This window comes from Salmo salar, chromosome ssa01, assembly GCF_905237065.1.
Source record: "Salmo salar chromosome ssa01, Ssal_v3.1, whole genome shotgun sequence".
In the NCBI taxonomy this organism is placed as follows: domain Eukaryota; kingdom Metazoa; phylum Chordata; class Actinopteri; order Salmoniformes; family Salmonidae; genus Salmo; species Salmo salar.
In genome coordinates this window covers 91,220,641-91,243,759 of record NC_059442.1, presented here as the reverse complement: position 1 = coordinate 91,243,759, position 23,119 = coordinate 91,220,641, and the positions used below count along the sequence as shown (strand labels likewise).

The following is a 23,119-nucleotide window of genomic DNA, read 5'->3' as shown; positions in this document are numbered from 1 at the left end:
CTCCCCCATCCAACACCTACCTCCCCCTCCCCCACCTCCCCCATCCAACACCTACCTCCCCCTCCCCCACCTCCCCCATCCAACACCTACCTCCCCCTCCCCCACCTCCCCCATCCAACACCTCCCTCCCCCTCCCCCACCTCACCCATCCAACACCTACCTCCACCTCCCCCACCTCACCCATCCAACACCTACATCCCCCTCCCCACTCATCCAACACCTACCTCCCCCACCTCACTCATCCAACACCTACCTCCCCCACCTCACTCATCCAACACCTACCTCCCCCACCTCACCCATCCAACACCTACCTCCCCCACCTCACCCATCCAACACCTACCTCCCCCACCTCACCCATCCAACACCTACCTCCCCCACCTCACCCATCCAACACCTACCTCCCCCACCTCACCCATCCATCCATCACCTACCTCACCCTCCCCCACCTCACCCATCCATCCATCCATCACCTACCTCACCCTCCCCCACCTCACCCATCCAACACCTACCTCCCCCACCTCACCCATCCATCACCTACCTCCCCCTCCCCCACCTCACCCATCCATCCATCACCTACCTCCCCCTCCCCACCTCCCCATCCAACACCTACCTCCCCCACCTCACCCATCCAACACCTACCTCCCCCGCCTCACCCATCCAACCTCCTACCTCCCCCACCTCACCCATCCATCACCTACCTCCCCCTCCCCCACCTCACCCATCCAACCCCTACCTCCCCCTCCCCCATCCATCACCTACCTCCCCCTCCCCCACCTCACCCATCCATCCATCACCTACCTCCCCCAACCCCACCTCCCCATCCAACACCTACCTCCCCCACCTCACCCATCCAACACCTACCTCCCCCACCTCACCCATCCAACACCTACCTCCCCCTCCCCACCTCACCCATCCAACACCTACCTCACCCTCCCCACCTAACCCATCCAACACCTACCTCCCCCACCTCACCCATCCAACACCTACCTCCCCCACCTCACCCATCCAACACCTACCTCCCCCACCTCACCCATCCAACACCTACCTCCCCCCACCTCACCCATCCAACACCTACCTCCCCTCCCCCACCTCACCCATCCAACACCTACCTCCCCCTCCCCACCTCACCCATCCAACACCTACCTCCCCCACCTCACTCATCCAACACCTACCTCCCCCACCTCACCCATCCAACACCTACCTCGCCCTCCCCACCTCACCTCACCCATCCAACACCTACCTCCCCCTCCCCCCACCTCCCCCATCCAACACCTCCCTCCCCCTCCCCCACCTCACCCATCCAACACCTACCCCCACCTCCCCATCCAACACCTCCCTCCCCCTCCCCCACCTCACCCATCCAACACCTACCTCCACCTCCCCCACCTCACCCATCCAACACCTACCTCCCCCACCTGACCCATCCAACACCTACCTCCCCACCTCACCCATCGAACACCTACCTCCCCCCCTCACCCATCCAACACCTACCTCCCCCTCCCCCACCTCACCCATCCAACACCTACATCCCCCTCCCCACTCATCCAACACCTACCTCCCCCACCTCACTCATCCAACACCTACCTCCCCCACCTCACCCATCCAACACCTACCTCCCCCACCTCCCCCATCCAACACCTACCTCCCCCTCCCCCACCTCCCCCATCCAACACCTACCTCCCCCTCCCCACCTCACCCATCCAACACCTACCTCCCCCTCACCCATCCATCCATCCATCACCTACCTCACCCTCCCCCCACCTCACCCATCCATCCATAACCTACCTCACCCTCCCAAAACCTACCTCCCCTCCCCCCACCTCACCCATCCATCACCTACCTCCCCCATCCATCCATCACCTACCTCCACCTCCCCACCTCCAACACCTACCTCCCCACCTCACCCATCCAACACCTACCTCCCCCACCTCACCCATCCAACACCTACCTCCCCCACCTCACCCATCCAACACCTACCTCACCCTCCCCCACCTCACCCATCCATCACCTACCTCCCCTCCCCCACCTCCCCCACCTCACCCATCCAACACCTACCTCCCCCACCTCACCCATCCAACACCTACCTCCCCTCCCCCACCTCACCCATCCAACACTTACCTCCCCCTCCCCCAACTCACCCATCCATCACCTACCTCCCCCTCCCCCACCTCCCCCCACCTCACCCATCCAACACCTACCTCCCCCCACCTCACCCATCCAACACCTACCTCCCCCTCCCCCACCTCACCCATCCAACACCTACCTCACCCTCCCCCACCTCCCCCATCCAACACCTACCTCCCCTCCCCCACCTCCCCCATCCAACACCTACCTCCCCCTCCCCCACCTCCCCCATCCAACACCTACCTCCCCACCTCCCCCACCTCCCCCATCCAACACCTACCTCCCCCACCTCCCCACCCAACACCTACCTCCCCCACCTCCCCCATCCAACACCTACCTCCCCCACCTCCCCCATCCAACACCTACCTCCCCCTCCCCCACCTCCCCCATCCAACACCTACCTCCCCCTCCCCCACCTCACCCATCCAACACCTACCTCCCCTCACCCATCCATCCATCCATCACCTACCTTACCCTCCCCCACCTCACCCATCCATCCATAACCTACCTCACCCTCCCAAAACCTACCTCCCCCTCCCCCACCTCACCCATCCATCACCTACCTCCCCATCCATCCATCACCTACCTCCACCTCCCCACCTCCAACACCTACCTCCCCCACCTCACCCATCCAACACCTACCTCCCCCACCTCACCCATCCAACACCTACCTCCCCCACCTCACCCATCCAACACCTACCTCCCCCCTCCCCCACCTCACCCATCCATCACCTACCTCCCCTCCCCCACCTCCCCCACCTCACCCATCCAACACCTACCTCCCCCCACCTCACCCATCCAACACCTACCTCCCCCTCCCCCACCTCACCCATCCAACACTTACCTCCCCCTCCCCCAACTCACCCATCCATCACCTACCTCCCCCTCCCCCACCTCCCCCACCTCACCCATCCAACACCTACCTCCCCCACCTCACCCATCCAACACCTACCTCCCCCACCTCACCCATCCAACACCTACCTCCCCCTCCCCCACCTCACCCATCCAACACCTACCTCCCCTCCCCACCTCACCCATCCAACACCTACCTCCCCCTCCCCACCTCACCCATCCAACACCTACCTCCCCCTCCCCCACCTCCCCCATCCAACACCTACCTCCCCCTCCCCCACCTCCCCCATCCAACACCTACCTCCCCCACCCAACACCTACCTCCCCCACCTCCCCCATCCAACACCTACCTCCCCCACCTCCCCCATCCAACACCTACCTCCCCCACCTGCCCCATCCAACACCTACCTCCCCCTCCCCCACCTGCCCCATCCAACACCTACCTCCCTCTCCCCCACCTCCCCATCCAACACCTACCTCCCCCATCCAACACCTACCTCCCCCCACCTCACCCATCCAACACCTACCTCCCCCTCCCCCACCTCACCCATCCAACACCTACCTCACCCTCCCCCACCTCACCCATCCAACACCTACCTCCCCCTCCCCACCTCACCCATCCATCCATCACCTACCTCACCCTCCCCACCTCACCCATCCATCACCTACCTCACCCGTAACCCACCCCACCCCACCCATCCAACACCTACCTCCCCCTCCCCCACCTCACCCATCCATCACCTACCTCCCCCTCCCCACCTCCCCCATCCAACACCTACCTCCCCCACCTCACCCATCCAACACCTACCTCCCCCTCCCCCACCTCACCCATCCAACACCTACCTCCCCCTCCTCACCCATCCAACACCTACCTCCCCCTCCTCACCCATCCAACACCTACCTCCCCCTCCCTCACCTCACCCATCCAACACCTACCTCCCCCCCCACCTCACCCATCCAACACCTACCTCACCCTCCCCCACCTCACCCAAACACCTCCATACTCACATCAAACTCCTTAAGACACTTCATACATGCAAACCTCCAGTGCGCGTCCCAAACAAAGTTAACCCCAAAATCACCACCCAGTCCAACCCCAACACACCCCTAACTACAACCAGAATCCCCACCCCTTCCCCTCTGCAGCCTAGGCACCACCACGACGACAGAAGAGAGGAGGCAGCGACAGAGCATGCAGATGGAGGTGAAGGAGGAGGGATGGATGGACAGAGGGAGGGAAAGAGGAATGGGTGGATTATGCCGTAGAGGGGGGAGACTTTACTCCTCAAGATCTCCAATCAATATATTGTATTCATTCAGGCTTCTCTTCAACAGCCAAACTAACCAGCACACAAACTATGACGTCGTAATAAAGAATAGATTTTCTGGGGCAAGAATGCAGCTCTTGAAATCCGTACCAAAACAATATTCTGCACTTTGTTAGACAGATCCACTTACAGTACTGAACTGTGTCCAGATGTAGCAGTAACTGGTGAAAGGACAGGGAATGAAGAAGCCGATTGGTTAAGCGTGAAGCTGTGAAAATGCAACAGCAAATCAGCAAACTCCCCTTCAAACATCCCCCTAATTCTCCACCCAAAAACTCTGTCTCCGTCCCCTTGCAGACTAACCACCCCTATAGCCTTTGGGTGCATTCGCCAAATCAATCTGGCTATCTAGTCCGGCTATCTAGTCCAATTTCAGAGCACTCATCTGAGTGTGCCAGAGTGCAGAATAACTGATGAATTTAAGAACGTGCAACACCCGTTGAATATGGCCAGTGTCACTAAATGTCTGCATATTTTTTAATGAAATTGTTGCCAGCAGCACAGTTACAGTCACTAGCACATTTCAACATATTAGGTGCAGCATGAAACACCACCTGAACTACCATGTCCATTCTACCCATTATTGTTCTGTCTCAAGACTCTACATCCTGGTCATGTTCTAGGTTGAAAATGACAAAGGTAAAGACAAGAGGGTTCTAATATCCCATAACACTTTGCAACAATTGGTTTAGCTATGCTGGCGGTTCGCTGCAGGTGCTGGCGGTTCGCTGCAGGTGCTGGTCCCATGAATCTTTTTATTTCTCAAAAAGATTCCACATGGAATCATAACTTGTCCTAACCTTTATTATCTTCAACCTAGGTCATGTTCAACTGGCACAAAACAGGACCTTTTAAAACGTATTGGTAGGTAGGTACCCCTCCATTTGAAAAAGGCAGTGTCTCCCATTTTTATGCCTAATGAACACAACCCCTATCCTATCACCCTTTCAGGGACCAGAATACAGTACGTGCTATGGGATACGAGTCGTACTAATGCGCTGGAAGGGCAGAGAGGGACTGGGAGGTACTTACGACTGACAGGCGAAGGCCATGCCACAGATAGGGAGGCAGCGAAAGATGCCGTCCCAGCACACCATACTGACCCGACTCAGCCACAAGCCACTGAGCAGCCCACGTTTGAATGAAAACAGCACCATCTGAGGGAGGGAGGGAGGGAGGGAGGAGAGCAGGGGGAGTTACGGCATGAACCGTCAGAGGAAGGAGGAGGAGAGAAGCTGAGAGCCTGTCTGATCATGAGTGAAAGAATGAACAGGGGAGGAACTGGAGAAAATGAATTTGAACAAAATAAAAACAGACAGAAGACGCCATGCTGATAAAAACAATTTTGCCCCTGCTCTAATAATGCTGTGACGATATCAGAATCATCCTCTCTGACCTGTTAGAGATTTACACAAGCCCAATGCCCAGCTAGCACGGGCTGCACGATTCATTTCATTTTAAATCGGGATTGACATGCGCAATATCCATATGACAAGAGGCTGCGATATTTCCAAACAGCCATCTGTAACACCCGTTTCTCTTTACTTTTGATTTATTGCTCCAGTTGACGGCGTTCTCTCGCTGTCACTCAAGCAGCAAGTGCCCTGTGCTCCAGATTCACTTTGCATGCATTGACCAACAACAGAATGCAGTCAACAGATTGTTCCAAACAAGAACGACGCAGCTTTCCACTTCTTAATATAAATACAAGTTTTCTATATTATACTGTTTGTTTGTGTAACTTGCTCTTTGAAAAACACTAGTTAGTTGGTCTTAGCAATCTGCCAATATGACTAAAGAGTTTATGTTCGTCCCTAATGCTTGGGCTCCCGAGTGGCGCAGTGGTCTAAGGCACTGCATCTCAGTGTAAGAGGCGTCACTACAGTCCCTGGTTCGAATCCAGGCTGTATCACATCCGGACGTGATTGGGAGTCCCATAGGGCGGCGCACAATTGGCCCAGCGTCATCCGGGTTTGGCCATCATTGCAAATAAGATTTTTTTTCTTAACTGACTTGCCAAGTTAAATAAAGGTTAAACAAAATAATGCTAAATCCACTGATTTGCCCTCTACTACAGGCCGGTACCAGTGGTGGAATACACCAGCATTGTTTGTGCTACAGCTTGTTCTTCATCAGATAGGAAAAGGAGAAGAACATTCTAAAATCTTTGTCTGAATGTACCCATGTACACTGACTATACAAAACATTAAAACCACCTCGCTAATGTGGAAAGTGTCCCACAGGGATGCTGGCACATGTTGACTCCAACGCTTCCCACAGTTGTGTCAAGTTGGCTGGAGGTCCTTTGGGTGGTGGACTATTCTTCACACGGGAAACAGTTGAGCGTGAAAAACTCAGCTGCATTGCAGTTCTTGACACAAATCGGTGAGCCTGACACATACTACCATACCTCATTCAAAGGCACTTTAATCTTTTGTCTTGCCCTGAATGGCACACATACACAATCCATGTCTCAAGGCTTACAAATCCTTCTTTAACCTGTCTCCTCCCCTTCATCTACACTGATTGAAGTGGATTTAACAGGTGACATCAATAAGGGATCATAGTTTTCACCTGGTCAGTCTATGCCATGGAAAGAGCAGGTGTTCATAATGTTTTGGACACAGTGTATATCCATTAATAAGGGTCACATGGGAAACACTGACCAACCATTTGGTTCCTACTCTGTCACAATCATCTCCTCCCTTACTTTTTCCATTCGCTGTCATGCCAAACCGTATTCCAACCAGAAAATTAGAATGATCACTCTACCTATATGATTCCAACAGTTTACGCAAAAATCGCAATTTTTTTTGCCCATATCGTGCAGCCCTAAAAACTATAAAGCAGAATGTTAAGACTGATCAAGAAATTAAATGTGTATTTCTGAGGGGCAGATGTTTTGATCGGCACGACATTTACGGTGTGTAGCTGCTTCCCATATCCAGCTCCAGAGGACCAGAGAGAGAGAGCTCCAACAGCATCCTCCACATCAGAAGATGGTAGTTGAGGGGGGCAGAGGTTGAACAACAACTGTAAACCCCATTGCCTCCAAACCATAGACACTAGAAACAGAGACACACAAACCACAGAAAGAGAGACTTTGAAGAGGGGACAGGAAATGGAAATGCGAGGACTGGAGATTAAGAGGGAGGAGGTTATTAGTGGGTGAGAGTTGAATTTTTGTCCCCTTAGCGTTGGAGTTGATATCTTCCCCCAGGTCGGAGTTCAAGGGTCGTTTCCATGGTTACTTACGGATGACAGCAGAAGGTGGTGGCGATAATGGGCAGGCACTGTATGACGCCCCTGACCCGCCACAGATGCACACGCTCGAACCAGGAGCCTGAGGTCAGGCCGTAACGCAGAGAAGACATGACTATCTACAGCCGCCAGACAGCCAGACAGCAGTCAGCAGCAACACAAGAGAGGAAGGCAGAGAGAGCCAGTCGCAGAGAGAGGAAGGCAGAGAGAGCCAGTCGCAGAGAGAGGAAGGCAGAGAGAGCCAGTCGCAGAGAGAGGAAGGCAGAGAGCCAGTCGCAGAGAGAGGAAGGTAGAGAGAGCCAGTCGCAGAGAGAGGAAGGTAGAGAGAGCCAGTCGCAGAGAGAGGAAGGCAGAGAGAGCCAGTCGCAGAGAGAGGAAGGTAGAGAGAGCCAGTCGCAGAGAGAGGAAGGTAGAGAGAGCCAGTCGCAGAGAGAGGAAGGCAGAGAGAGCCAGTCCCAGAGAGAGGAAGGTAGAGAGAGCCAGTCGCAGAGAGAGGAAGGTAGAGAGAGCCAGTCCCAGAGAGAGGAAGGTAGAGAGAGCCAGTCCCAGAGAGAGGAAGGTAGAGAGAGCCAGTCCCAGAGAGAGGAAGGCAGAGAGAGCCAGTCGCAGAGAGAGGAAGGCAGAGAGAGCCAGTCGCAGAGAGAGGAAGGCAGAGAGAGCCAGTCGCAGAGAGAGGAAGGCAGAGAGAGCCAGTCGCAGAGAGAGGAAGGTAGAGAGAGCCAGTCGCAGAGAGAGGAAGGTAGAGAGAGCCAGTCGCAGAGAGAGGAAGGCAGAGAGAGCCAGTCCCAGAGAGAGGAAGGTAGAGAGAGCCAGTCGCAGAGAGAGGAAGGTAGAGAGAGCCAGTCCCAGAGAGAGGAAGGTAGAGAGAGCCAGTCCCAGAGAGAGGAAGGTAGAGAGAGCCAGTCCCAGAGAGAGGAAGGTAGAGAGAGCCAGTCCCAGAGAGAGGAAGGCAGAGAGAGCCAGTCGCAGAGAGAGGAAGGCAGAGAGAGCCAGTCGCAGAGAGAGGAAGGCAGAGAGAGCCAGTCCCAGAGAGAGGAAGGTAGAGAGAGCCAGTCGCAGAGAGAGGAAGGTAGAGAGAGCCAGTCCCAGAGAGAGGAAGGCAGAGAGAGCCAGTCGCAGAGAGAGGAAGGTAGAGAGAGCCAGTCCCAGAGAGAGGAAGGTAGAGAGAGCCAGTCGCAGAGAGAGGAAGGCAGAGAGAGCCAGTCGCAGAGAGAGGAAGGCAGAGAGAGCCAGTCCCAGAGAGAGGAAGGTAGAGAGAGCCAGTCGCAGAGAGAGGAAGGTAGAGAGAGCCAGTCGCAGAGAGAGGAAGGTAGAGAGAGCCAGTCGCAGAGAGAGGAAGGTAGAGAGAAACAGTCACAGAGAGGAAGGTAGAGAGAACCAGTCACAGAGAGGAAGGTAGAGAGAAACAGTCACAGAGAGGATGGTAGAGAGAAACAGTCACAGAGAGGAAGGTAGAGAGAAACAGTCACAGAGAGGAAGGTAGAGAGAAACAGTCACAGAGAGGAAGGTAGAGAGAAACAGTCACAGAGAGGAAGGTAGAGAGAAACAGTCACAGAGAGGAAGGTAGAGAGAAACAGTCACAGAGAGGAAGGTAGAGAGAACCAGTCACAGAGAGGAAGGTAGAGAGAAACAGTCACAGAGAGGAAGGTAGAGAGAACCAGTCACAGAGAGGAAGATAGAGAGAACCAGTCACAGAGAGGAAGGTAGAGAGAACCAGTCACAGAGAGGAAGGTAGAGAGAACCAGTCACAGAGAGGAAGGTAGAGAGAACCAGTCACAGAGAGGAAGGTAGAGAGAACCAGTCACAGAGAGGAAGGTAGAGAGAACCAGTCACAGAGAGGAAGGTAGAGAGAACCAGTCACAGAGAGGAAGGTAGAGAGAACCAGTCACAGAGAGGAAGGTAGAGAGAACCAGTCACAGAGAGGAAGGTAGAGAGAACCAGTCACAGAGAGGAAGGTAGAGAGAACCAGTCACAGAGAGGAAAGTAGAGAGAAACAGTCACAGAGAGGAAGGTAGAGAGAACCAGTCACAGAGAGGAAGGTAGAGAGAAACAGTCACAGAGAGGAAGGTAGAGAGAAACAGTCACAGAGAGGAAGGTAGAGAGAAACAGTCACAGAGAGGAAGGTAGAGAGAAACAGTCACAGAGAGGAAGGTAGAGAGAAACAGTCACAGAGAGGAAGGTAGAGAGAAACAGTCACAGAGAGGAAGGTAGAGAGAACCAGTCACAGAGAGGAAGGTAGAGAGAACCAGTCACAGAGAGGAAGGTAGAGAGAAACAGTCACAGAGAGGAAGGTAGAGAGAAACAGTCACAGAGAGGATGGTAGAGAGAATCGGAAAGTAGGTGTCGGCAAGGAAGGGAAGGAGTCAGGAACGACAGTGAGAGAGAGAGAAGGAAGGAGTCAGGAATGACAGTGAGAGAGAGAGAAGGAAGGAGGAGAGGAAGGAAGATACATCACAGTTAGAGGGTTAGTGGTCTGGACCAGGTTGGGTGGTGGTCGGGGCCAAGACTGGGTCTGGTTCTAATCCCAGACACCACAGTACTCCAACTCACAGTGGTGTCCAGTAGAGATGTCATGGTTTTACTGCAGGAGGTTGGGGAAGAGCACAGGATAGCACTACGACGCTATACTAGAATACAGTAACAGTGCTAAAGGCTAACTGTGCAAGCGGCGCAAACAATACAGAAATAGACAGCGACAATAAGTTTAACAACAATAACACTCTCAACATCAATTCATTTCACAACAGGGTCAAAGAAAAGGCAAGGGAGTCACACTGTCCACATACATTAATCTGTCAGTGTGAAAAAGGATAAGAACGTTAAAACACATATCATCAAGCTTGGTATTAGAAAGAATGAGTCATCTATTGACTTACATTTCTATTAGCAAAACTCTGAACATTTTCCCCATCTGAACAGGACCCTCTTTTACAGCAGGAGGTCCTGGAGCCCTACCCGTTCCGGTCTCACCGTGAACATGAAGAACGTGTAGAACATGAGGGCCATGGCAGAGAAGGACTGGATAGATGACATCATGTTCCTCTGCAGACTGAGAGGCAGAACGATGAACAGAGACACCACCATCAGCAGCAGCACACGGAAACCGAATGACACCTGCAGAGGGCGGGACACAAGCTCTAACCAATCATATCACACATACAGTCAGTTCAAACCAATCAGCAACAGTACATGGAAATGTTCATTTGAATGTTTGCTACATTGTGGAACGATTTGTACTGAACGACACGTTTCCCCAAACCTTCTTGTACGTTCTTGAATAGACTGGGTGATGGCGCGGCGTGGCCGGGTGATGGCGCGGCGTGGCCGGGTGATGGCGCGGCGTGGCCGGGTGATGGCGCGGGGAGGCCGGGTGATGGCGCGGGGAGGCCGGGTGATGGCTTAAAGTAATGAGTAAAGTATGTAGATGGCAGCGTTCCCCAAACTACAACCTCCCAGTTGTTCAACTGGTAGTTAAGTACAGCACCGTTTCCGTTTAATTGAACAAATACATTTTTTGGTGCTGAACGCAGCCCTGGGGAGGGTGGGACAGGAAACTAATCAAACCAATCATATCACACGGTCAGTTCTGAGAGTGTACATCCAATCAGAGCATTTATGAATGTTTATGTATTGTTTATGATGACATTCTAATTTGTCTATATGCAGGTGATTTATGAGGTGCTGTTCATATGTAAACTAGGTTTCAGAAAAAGGGATTGTATTCTCTGGTTCTATTCTCTGATTGTATTCTCTGATTGTATTCTGTAACTCAAAACTCATGACTCCTACCGGTAGGCCCAACAACGGGGCAAAGAAATTAGAGCCCAGGTCAGCGATGACGACATAGAAGGCAATACAGGTCCCCAACATCAGACCGATCATACTGTAGAGAGAAAGAGAGAGACAGAAAGAGAGAGAGAGACCAGGAGAGAGAGGGGAAGAAGTGGGAGAGACATTCAGACAATAGCGAGGCTCTAAAGACAAGAACTACAGTGCATTCAGGAAGTATTCAGACACCTCCACTTTTTCCACATTTTGTTACGTTACAGCCTTATTCTAAAATTGATGAGGGGGAAGAAAAACAAATGTCATCAATTTACACACAATACCCCACAAATACTACTTTTTTTCTTTTCACATAACATTTTCCCCCCAATTTCACAGTATCCAACTGGTAGTTACAGTCCCGTCCCATCGCTGCAACTCCCGTACAGACTCAGGAGAGGCGAAGGTCGAGTGCCGTGTGTCCTCCGAAACACAACCCAGCCAAGCCGCACTTCATCTTGACACAACGCCCGCTTAACCCGGAAGCTAGCCGCACCAATGTGTCGGAGGAAACAACGTAAACCTGGCGACCATGTCAGCGTGCATTGCGCCCGGCCCGCCACAGTAGTCGCTAGTGTGCGATGACACAGGGTTTGGCCCTGCTGGCCAAACCCTCCCCTAATCCGGAAGACGCTGGGCCAATTGTGCGCCGCCCCATGGGTCTCCCAGTCGCGGCCGGCTGTGACAGAGCCTGCACTCGAACCAGGATCTCTAGTGGCACAGCTAGCACTGCGATGCAGTGCCTTAGACCACTGCGCCACTCGGGAGGCCCTGAAATATCCTATTTACATAAGTATTCAGACCCTTTAAAGTATTTTGTTGAAGCACCTTTGGCAGCGATTACAGCCTTGAGTCTTCTTGGGTATGACGCCACAAGCTTGGCACACCTGTATTTGGGGAGTTTCTCCCATTGTTCTCAGCTGATCCTCTCACACTCTGTCAGGTCGGATTGGGAGCGTTGCAGCACAGATATTTTCAGGTATCTCCAGAGATGTTAGATAGGGTTCAAGTCCGGGCTCTGGCTGGGCCACTCAATGATATTCAGAGACTTGTCCCGAAGCCACTCCTGCGTTGTCTTGGCTGTGTGCTTAGGGTCGTTGTCCTGTTGGAAGGTGAACCTTCACCCCACTCTGAGGTCCTGAGTGCTCTGGAGCAGGTTTTTCATCAAGGATCCCTCTGTACTTGGCTCCGTTCATCTTTCCTCAATCCTGACTAGTCTCCCAGTCCCTACCACTGAAAAACATCCACACAACATGATGCTGCCACACCATGCTTCACCATAGGGATGGTGCCAGGTTTTCTCCAGACGTGACGCTTGGCATTCAGGCCAAAGTGTTCAATCTTGGTTTCATCAGACCAGAGAATCTTGTTTCTCATGGTCTGAGATTCCTTTAGGTGCCTTTTGGCAAATTCCAAGCAGGCTGTCATGTGCCTTTTACTGATGAGTGGCTTCCGTCTGGCCACTACCATAAAGACCTGATTGGTGGAGTGCTGCAGAGATGGTTGTCCTTCTGAAAGGATCTCCCATCTCCACAGAGGAACTATGGAGTTCTGTCAGAGTGACCATCGGTTTCTTGGTCACCTCCCTGACCAAGACCCTTCTCCCCCAATTGCTCAGTTTGGCCGGGCGGCCAGCTCTAGGAAGAGTCTTGGTGGTTCCAAACTTCTTCCATTTAACTTAGGGATAGGCGTCCCGTCAACGGGACAGTTGTAAATCATGCTGCGCCTTGTGTCATGATCGCAGATTATAGAGAAACAACAAATGTCGGTACATAGAAGTGTCTTATTTCGGCTGAAAGCTTAACCTGTTAGGGCTAGGGGGCAGTATTGACACGGCTGGATAAAAAACGTACCCGATTTAATCTGGTTACTACTCCTGCCCAGTAACTAGAATATGCATATAATTATTGGCTTTGGATAGAAAACACCCTAAAGTTTCTAAAACTGTTTGAATGGTGTCTGTGAGTATAACAGAACTCCTATGGCAGGCCAAAACCTGAGAAGATTTCAAGCAGGAAGTGGCCTGTCTGAGAAGTAGTGTTTCATCTTGGCTCTTTTTATTTAAGACTCAGGATCTGTGCAATAACGTGACACTTCCTACGTCTTCCATAGGGTCTCAGAGCCCGGGAAAAAGTTGAACGATATCGAGGCAGGCTCTGGCTGAAACACTTTATCGCTTTTGGCAAGTGGCCACTCAGAGTACTATGGGCTTAGGCGCGTGCCCGCTTCGACCGAATGCTTTGTTTTCCTTTGTCTGTTTATCTAAACGCAGATTCCCGGTCAGAATATTATCGCTTTTTTATGAGAAAAATGGCATAAAAATTGATTTTAAACAGCGGTTGACATGCTTGAAGTAATAGCATATCTAAGGATTTGAATAACGCGCCACAGGATTCAACTGGCTGTTGAGTAGATGGGACGCACCCAGCTCATAGAGGTTAAATTCTTGTTAATATAACTGCACTGTCTAATTTACAGTAGCTTTTACTGCAAAAACATCCCATGCTATTGTTTGAGGAGAGCTCCTAACAACAAAACACTTTTCACCGCGATAGGTTTAATAAATTCACCTCTGAAAGTGAAATGTGTACTTGCATTCTAAAATCTTGCTCTGATTTAGCATCCAAAGGGTACCAGAGATAAAAAGTGTCGTTTTGTTAGATAAAATAATTTCTCATATCCTAAAAAAGGTCCATATAGCATGCACAATCGATTTTGAATGTCCACTTGTTCAATTTGCAAAGAAAGAAATCTGTGAAAATCTAACCCTAAACGTTGTTTCAACCAGTCAAATCCTGTCCATATGTATTCTTCAGAGGTCCTAGAACGTAACCACACTTCACTATATCATTAGGGGTGTACTATATCCTATAGGACACCATATTTGGTCAGAGAGCCTTCATGGCCGATGACGCAGACGGTCTTCACTTGAACGACTAACTTTGTCAAATAAGCACCAATTGGGGTCAAACAAAGCCAGCTACTCCCGTAAAGCCCAGCTCATTGGCTATCTGGAAACCCTGTATATGTCATAAAATGTAGCTACTAACCTTGTACAACAGCATGCCTTTTCCTTTTGGACAAAAATAGCAAGAATATTCGGAGTTATGAAGTAATGAAAACTGGTTGTTTTGCAAATGTTGAACTTATAATATGGCTACTAATACTGGAAAAGCTAAATCAAAGTCCAAGTATACAGATTTGACGATATTCTTGCAGAAAAATGTAATATGAATGCAAATGTCTCCTTGACGATTTGCCCAAATGTACCTGGATGACTTCACACTAAATGTCATGAAGCTCATACTTCAAGTTATCTATCCATCTGAAACTTTGCACATACAGTGCTGCCATCTTGTGGATCCCATCGGAATTACAACCAGAGTGATGGTGAACAGGGACCTTTCTCTTGCATTTCAAAGATGTTTCTTTGTATTTTCTTCTACCAGATCTATTGTGTTATATTTTCCTACATTCAATTCACATTTCCACAAACTTCAAAGTGTTTCCTTTCAAATGGTACCAAGAATATGAATATCCTTGCTTCAGGGCCTGAGCTACAGGCAGTTAGATTTGAGTATGTCATTTAGGCAAAATTGAAAAAAAGGGGGCTATCCCTAAGAACTGTGTTCTTGGGGACCTTCAATGCTGCAGAAATCTTTTAGTACCCTACCCCAGTTCTGTGCCTCAACACAATCCTGTCTCAGAGCTCTACGGACAATTCCTAGCTTGGTTAGGAATTGGTTATAGCTTGTTTTTTGCTCTGAAATGCACTGTCAACTGTGGGACCTTACATAGACAGGTGTGCCTTTCCAAATCATGTCCAATCAATTGAATTTACAACAGGTGGACTCCAATCACGTTGTAGAAACATCTCAAGGATGATCAACGGAAACAGGATGCACCTGAGCTCAATTTCGAGTCTCATAGCAAAGGTATTTAATTTTTTTTTATACATTTGCAAAAATGTCTAAAAACATGTTTTTGCTTTTTCACTGTGGGGTATTGTGTGTTGATTGACGAAGAAAAAAAAGCATTTAATCAATTATAGAATAAGGCTGTAACGTAACAAAGTGTGGGAAAAGGGATGCACTGTACATCGCAACTAGTGCTGACCCCATTTAGTCGACTGGTTGGTCGATTGTTTGGTCAATAGGCTATTGGTCGACCGAGATTAGATTTTGTCGAGTACTAGCAATATATAAATATATTACACACACACACACACACTTAGAAATTGACGTACAGGCGTACAGAGGCCCATTATCAGCAACCATCGCTCCTGCGTTCCAATGGCACGTTGTGTTAGCTAATCCAAGTTAATAATTTTAAAAAGGCTAATTGATCATAAAAAAATTGCAAAAGGTTATGTTAGCACAGCTGATTAAAGAAGCAATAAAACTGGCCTTCTTTAGACTAGTTGAGTATCTGGAGCATCAGCATTTGTGGGTTCGATTATTGGCTCTAAATGGTCAGAAACAAAAGACCTTTCTTCTGAAACTCGTCTGTCTATTCCAACTAACTGAAGATCTCGTACAACGCTGTGTACTACTCCATTCACAGAACACCACAAACTGGCTCTAACCAGAATAGAAAGAGTGAGAGGCCCGGTGCACAACTGAGCAAGAGGACAAGTACATTAGAGTGTCTAGTTTGAGAAACAGACAGCTCACAGGTCCTCAACTGGCAGCTTCATTAAATAATAACTGCAAAACATCACTCTCAATGTCAACAGTGAAGAGGTGACTCCGGGATGCTGGCCTTCTAGGCAGAGTTCCTCTGTTCAGTGTTTGTGTTCTTTTGCCCATCTTAATCTTTTCTTTTTATTGGCCAGTCTGAGATATGGCTTTTTCTTTGCAACTCTGCCTAGAAGGCCAGCATCCCGGAGTCGCCTCTTCACTGTTGACGTTGAGACTGGTGTTTTGCGGATAAGTGACTCACTGGTACGCTTATGTTAACAAAGCAACATATCCTAAAAACAGGACAGGTCAAAGTAAAATGGATATTATGGAATGGACAATCACAACTGTTGTCCAGGATTTTCACCCAATTGTCATGATCAGTGGTTTCAAGTTTGTATCAGTACATTTTTGACAAGCTGATCATAGTGAAAAATAAAATACTTCTGCATTTCCCGCTATGGAAATATGGAAATAGGCTCGCGATAACGCCTGATGAAGTTGGGTAGGTGACATTCAGTGCTTCAACAGCCAAATTGATTAGTCACAGGACTCAGGAATAATAAAGCCAATGCAATGCTTTTTTTGGTCTTGTCCGGACATCGTTGTTTTGGTGTTTTACAAACGATAGGCTTACCACAGATGGGCATTCATAAAATGTAATTTCAGGCAACACTGTAGGCTACACCTCAGTAAACACAGACTGATGCCTTTTGGATGTGTATTTTTGGTGCAGTTCCAGACTGGCCTTGATTTCCACATCCACGGAGATTGGTTTTTGGTCCAGTCCGGACCAAATTTGAACCAATCATAGACGTTTAAGTTTGGTTCAAATATTGTCCGATCTGAACCAGCCTTGATTTGGTCCAAACAGTCTATAAATTACATCTTTTCAACTTTCATTCAGAACCAAAAATGAGCCTGATTTCAATATTCGGAAACATTTATTTTCAACGTTTGTAAAATAGGTATTTTCAACTTTCATTCAGAACCTAAATTGAACATATTTGTTACTGGGACTATTCTAGTTTTGCGGGGGGTGGCATTTTTTTGGTATCGCCTATGGCGGCAGAACGGTAACGAGTGGCCCTGGCTATAGGTCAGGCCCTATTGTGCCCGATTCGGACTGGATTAGTTTTACTGAGGGAGGTTGGGTAATGTTGGGTAAATTTAGAACCAGGAACAGATATAGCCCTTGCTTCACTCCAGACCTGACTGCCCTTGACCAGCACAAAACATCCTGTGGCGTACTGCATTAGCATCGAATAGCCCCCGTGATATGCAACTTTTCAGGGAAGTTAGGAACCAATATACACAGGCAGTTAGGAAAGCTAAGGCTAGCTTTTTCAAACAGAAATTTGCATCCTGTAGCACAAACTCAAAAGTTCTGGGACACTAAAGTCCATAGAGAATAAGAGCACCTCCTCCCAGCTGCCCACTGCTCTGAGGCTAGGAAACAATGTCACCACCGATAAATCCACAATAATTGAGAATTTCAATAAGCATTTTTCTATGGCTGGCCATGCTTTCCACCTGGCTACCCCGGTCAACAGCCCTGCACCCCCCACAGCAACTCGCCCAAGCCTCCTCCATTTCTCCTTCACCCAAATCCAGATAGCTGATGTTCTGAAAGAGCTGCAAAATCTGGACCCCTACAAATCAGCCGGGCTAGACAATCTGGACCCTCTCTTTCTAAAGTTATCTGCCAAAATTGTTGCAACCCCTATTACTAGCCTGTTCAAACTCTCTTTCATATCGTCTCAGATTCCCATAGATTGGAAAGCTGCCACAGTCATCCCTCTTCAAAGGGGAAGACACTCTAGACCCAAACTGCTACAGACCTATATCTATATCTATCCTACCCTGCCTTTCTAAGGTCTTCAAAAGCCAAGTTAACAAACAGATTACTGACCATTTCGAAACCCACCGTACCTTCTCCACTATGCAATCTGGTTTCAGAGCTGGTCATGGGTGCACCTCAGCCACGCTCAATCGATAAGAGACAGTACTGTGCAGCCGTATTCGTCGACCTGGCCAAGGCTTTCAACTCTGTCAATCACCACATTCTTATCGGCAGACTCAACAGCCTTGGTTTCTCAAATGATTACCTCGCCTGGTTCACCAAATACTTCTCTGATAGAGTTCAGTGTGTCAAATCGGAGGGTCTGTTGTCCGGACCTCTGGCAGTCTCTATAGGGGTGCCACAGGGCTCAATTCTCGGGCTGACTCTTTTCTCTGTATACATCAATGATGTCGCTCTTGCTGCTGGTGATTCTCTGATCCACCTCTACGCAGACGACACCATTCTGTATACTTCTGGCCCTTCTTTGGACACTGTGTTAACTAACCTCCAGACGTGCTTCAATGCCATACAACTCTCCTTCCGTGGCCTCCAACTGCTCTTAAATGCAAGTAAAACTAAATGCATGCTCTTCAACCGATCGGTGCCCGCACCTGCCCACCCGTCCAGCATCACTACTCTGGACGGTTCTGACTTAGAATATGTAGACAACTACAAATACCTAGGTGTTTGGTTAGACTGTAAACTCTCCTTCCAGACTCACATTAAGCATCTCCAATCGGCTTCCTATTTCGCAACAAAGCATCCTTCACTCATGCTGCCAAACATACCCTCGTAAAACTGACCATCTTACTGATCCTCGATTTCGTCGATGTAATTTACAAAATAGCCTCCAACACTCTACTCAACAAACTGGATGCAGTCTATCACAGTGTCATCCCTTTTGTCACCAAAGCCCCATATACTACACACCACTGCGACCTGTACGCTCTCGTTGGCTGGTCCTCGCTTCATACTCGTCGCCAAACCCATTGGCTCCAGGTCATTTACAAGTCTTTGCTAGGTAAAGCCCTGCCTTATCTCAGCTCACTGGTCACCATAGCTGCACCCACCCGTAGCACGCGCTGCAGCAGGTATATTTCACTGGTCACCCCCAAAGCCAATTCCTCTTCAGCCGCCTTTCCTTCCAGTTCTCTGCTGCCAATGACTGGAACGAACAGCAAAAATCCTTTAAGCTGGAGACTCATATCTCCCTCACTAACTTTAAGCACCAGCTGTCAGAGCAGCTCAAAGATCACTGCACCTGTACAGAGCCCATCTGTAAATAGCCCATCCAACTACCTCATCCCCATACTGTATTTATTTATCTAGCTCCTTTGCACCCCAGTATCTCTACTTGCACATTCATCTTCTGCACATCTATTACTCCAGTGTTTAATTTCTATATTGTAATTACTTCGCCACCATGGCCTATTTATTGCCTTAACTCCGTCATCTTACCGCATTTGCACACACTGTATATAGACTTTTTCTACTGTATTATTGATTGTATGTTTGTTTACTCCATGTGTAACTCTGTGTTGTTGTATGTGTCGAACTGCTTTGCTTTATCTTGGCCAGGTTGCAGTTGTAAATGAGAACTTGTTCTCAACTGGCCTACATGGTTAAATAAAGGTGAAATAAAATAAATATGTAATTATGTGAACGACCACAAAACACCACATCTGTCATTTTTGTCCAATCCGAATCTGCCATGTCAGTCATTTTTACATAACAGGAGAGGAGCAATTCCAGCCAGAATAACCTACTGTTTTGGGGGGAACTCCAAGTTCCTCTGATTGTACTAGTCCCGTGTGAATCGACATCCCTGTGTTTTGAGAGAAATGTCTGAGTTTGACAGGTGTTGCTCACAGTTTGCGCAAGAAAACAATAACTGATTCGATAAATGGAACCAAGTGCCGCGCATAAGCTATATATGAATGGCCTACATGTAGCCTATCAACTTCACAGTGAATGCTTTAGTTTCTATGTTTTGTGCGTATGAATTGAATATTACCAAACGCATCAGTAAAAAATATTGAGCCTATTAAATGCAACCCTTGCAGTTCAGTGTGTCAAATTGGGTATTCTAATCCTATAACAATTCAAATATTATGGCGACACTATGGGGAAGATGGTTTGGTTCGGAAACTTGGGAACCAAGCTGGAGTTATCAGTGTAGTCCCATCACCTGGACATGTTGAAATACTGTATCTTCACGCCTAGAATAAAAACCTTCAGGCTTCCGTCAGAACAGTCAATATATCGGGAAATACATTTAAATTAGAAAGGGGCAGTTTGATAAAAAATGAATCCAGTCTGACTCGTCCTCTGGAATAACGGACATTCTGGAGTAATAATTACATAACCAATGATCTCTAGTAATACTAGTCCCATGTAAATAGGTATTTGGTCATGTGCATGCGATGCATACATGTGTCAAGTAAAGACTGTAAGGGTTGAGGGAATAGGGAATGTTTTTCCTAAACAAATGAGGGATTTCAGTAACAGAACCTTTCAGTCAGAAATGGCTGTAATTATGTTGCAGCTTCAGCAACACGGACAGCACGATTAACACTGGTGATGTTATGTGGTGGCCGCTACAGCAGAGAGGAGAGAGAGAGACAATGGGTGCTAGTCAGTCACTCGCTGTCTTTAAAAAAATTTATGTTTTACACAGCACAGCAACTCTGAGTCCGGCCCGGCACAATCAAATCAATTGCTGGTCGGACTCACTCTAGTCATTTGTGTGTCTTAATTATTTAATCAAACCAGGTGCTTAATACATCAGAGAAGCTCAGTGAATATAGTTGATTTGATTAAAACACATTGGATGTGTCAATATATGGAAAATACACGTTTAAAAATGTCGACCAACCGATTGGTCGAAAGAACAGACGACTCTTGGCGGTGTGTTTCTAGTCAGGGACAGCCCTAATTGCAAAAGCATTGGCTCTCAAAGGAAAGGACACATACCTGGTCGCCACCAGTGTTTTGCCTGGTTTGCCGTAGGCATGGAAAGCTAGGCCAGCATAGGTCCTGCGTTTGGTGCTGCTGGCCGTGTAGACCAGAAACATACATGACTGGTGGGTCATCCACGAACAGAAGAACAGCAACAAAGTCCCTAGCACTATCCCACACTAGAGAGAGGAGAGAAGCAGAGAGAGAGGGAGATGTCAAAACTCTCAGCAAATAAGGCAACTCTGTCATACACATTTCATATTGACAGGCGCATGATGAGGGACTAAAACGGCAATTCAATACAAAGGTGTTAACATCAGATAAAACATTTTGATCCACAGCCTGTATATTACACCTGTTAGGGCGCGTGTAAAGGTAAACACGGAACATATGTCAGACCAGTAGGTTATCGTGAGTTCACAAATAAGTTATACACAGCGTATAATAAAATAGATCTGCTATAGGAATAATCGTTTGGCCGGTGTGAGATAGCGGTACCTGTTTGAAACAGAAAGGCATGGTCAGCACGCTCACTCCAACGATGCTGTTGACCACGTTCATGATCAAACCCCAGTTTGAAGCCGCCACCGTCATTTTGCACGGTTCGATGTTTTTCACCACCCAAAACCGTTCACCGAACTAACTAGCTACGTTGAGGAATGACAACGGGAAATCGCTAGCAGTGGTCGGCCGTTATTTGGTCCAAGTTGCAATGATGACAGTAGTTGAATCCGGTGATACTGCTTTGCTTTTTCCAAAACGTATCCCTCAAGAGTTGTGACGTGGCGCCGGTAGGTTAGCGACCTTGGAGAAACAACAACAAAACATCACCGCATCTATCGATCTGATCAGGCAAACTAAAATACATTTATGAGACATTTCGATTAAATAAAGTGCGTTCATCTGCATGGTGCATGTGAGTTTAAAAGGAAAATTTGACAGCTTAAAGGAAATCGAACTGTTACAAAACTGGTCAACCGTACGTAGCTACCGTATTAGCTATGTTATCATCGGTGATTCTTCTACTTTGGTCCACTGTGTTGGAAAAATAGCGTTATAAATGTATATCCATCACATAACATTTTATATATTTACCATGAAACAGACGAGTACAAAAGCTTCGAAAATCACTTTTTCCTGAATGCCTAACCAGGAAGTATGAATCTCGCTCGACAACTCGTGACAAGACAACAATCAAAGTATAACAACTCTGACTCGTGATGCATTTGGAAGGCTTATGTGCCCTCTAGCGGCCTGGAGTGTTACTGCATTTCAAAAGGGTGGTGTCCCAACATGCAATACATTCATTGCGTCGTGACAACTTCTAAAAAAACTCCAGGTTCATGTTACGAATGACTGTCTGGCATTTTTCTGTTAGTGTATAGCATTTGAGAAATTACTAATTTGTCACTTGATCATGGTGTAGCCATTTTTCATAATTACTTTCTATTTACAAAGTGCAGGCAGATATTGAATAGGCCTACAGTAGAGACTTTGTTATCATCACAAACACACAGCCACAACTTGTCCCAAATTAAGTGAAAGCGACACACATACAGATGACATCCATGATGTTCTGTTTTTCTAAATCACTTAGAGATTCCAGGAAGATGGGAAAACAGGAATGGTTGATGTGGGAGCTGGAATCAGAGCAATAGAATCCTGACTCTGAAAGAGGTTTCTACTAGGTTCCCTAGACGCGGATTCGAGGTAAATGTTGTGTGTTTCTTCCTAATGTTACGGTTAGGATTGGGGGAGGGTAAACGGATCATGGGTCAGTTTGGTTAAGGTTAACATCCACCCTGAGCCGTAGCTCTGTCGAGGTGGTTATTTTGTTGTCTGGCTAAAAAGGTGGGGGACCAGGGGAGGGGAATGACCTGACCACTTTACCCCAGCTAGGGCTCTGGTCTCTGGGGAAGGGGATTTGAGAGGCAGGGATCCGATGGAGCTTTGGAAGGTGGAGAGAAGGGGAGAGAGAGCAAGTGTGAGTGTGTGTCTGTGAGAATGTGCGAGCATGTGTGTGTGTGTGCGTCAGGGAGGTAGGGGAGGTTAAGACAGGAAAAGCCTGGACATTGTGCTCCAGTGACCCCTCAAAATCAATGTGACAGACTGGTTGATTGGCTGGAGGGTCCTGTCTGTCCACACCTAACCCCTCAAGGCAAGTCCACGACCTGGGTTGGGATAGGGCTGGGGGGAGTGTGTGTGTGTGTGTGTGTGTGTGTGTGTGTGTGTGTGTGTGTGTGTGTGTG

The 23,119-nt window shown here is 48.6% G+C and overlaps 1 protein-coding gene across 20 annotated transcripts in view; it reads right to left on the bottom strand.

Annotated features, from left to right (window-relative positions):
- Positions 1-22,082, bottom strand: part of LOC106610401 (putative sodium-coupled neutral amino acid transporter 10) — a 47,375-nt gene extending 25,293 nt beyond the window's left edge. For 3 of the 20 annotated variants that reach the window (XM_014209765.2, XM_014209783.2, XM_014209770.2), the window contains exons 1-8: positions 21,966-22,082; positions 21,369-21,674; positions 20,886-21,049; positions 11,355-11,448; positions 10,825-10,963; positions 10,536-10,679; positions 7,227-7,369; positions 5,337-5,461 (exon numbers count right to left, since the gene is read on the bottom strand). In XM_014209765.2, the coding sequence (XP_014065240.1) occupies positions 5,337-5,461; positions 7,227-7,369; positions 10,536-10,679; positions 10,825-10,963; positions 11,355-11,448; positions 20,886-21,049; positions 21,369-21,464 (905 nt within the window). In that variant the 5' untranslated portion in view covers positions 21,465-21,674; positions 21,966-22,082. The other 17 variants (XM_014209766.2, XM_014209776.2, XM_045724300.1 and 14 more) reach the window with 17 other exon arrangements.
- Between the last annotated feature and the right edge of the window lie 1,037 nt (positions 22,083-23,119).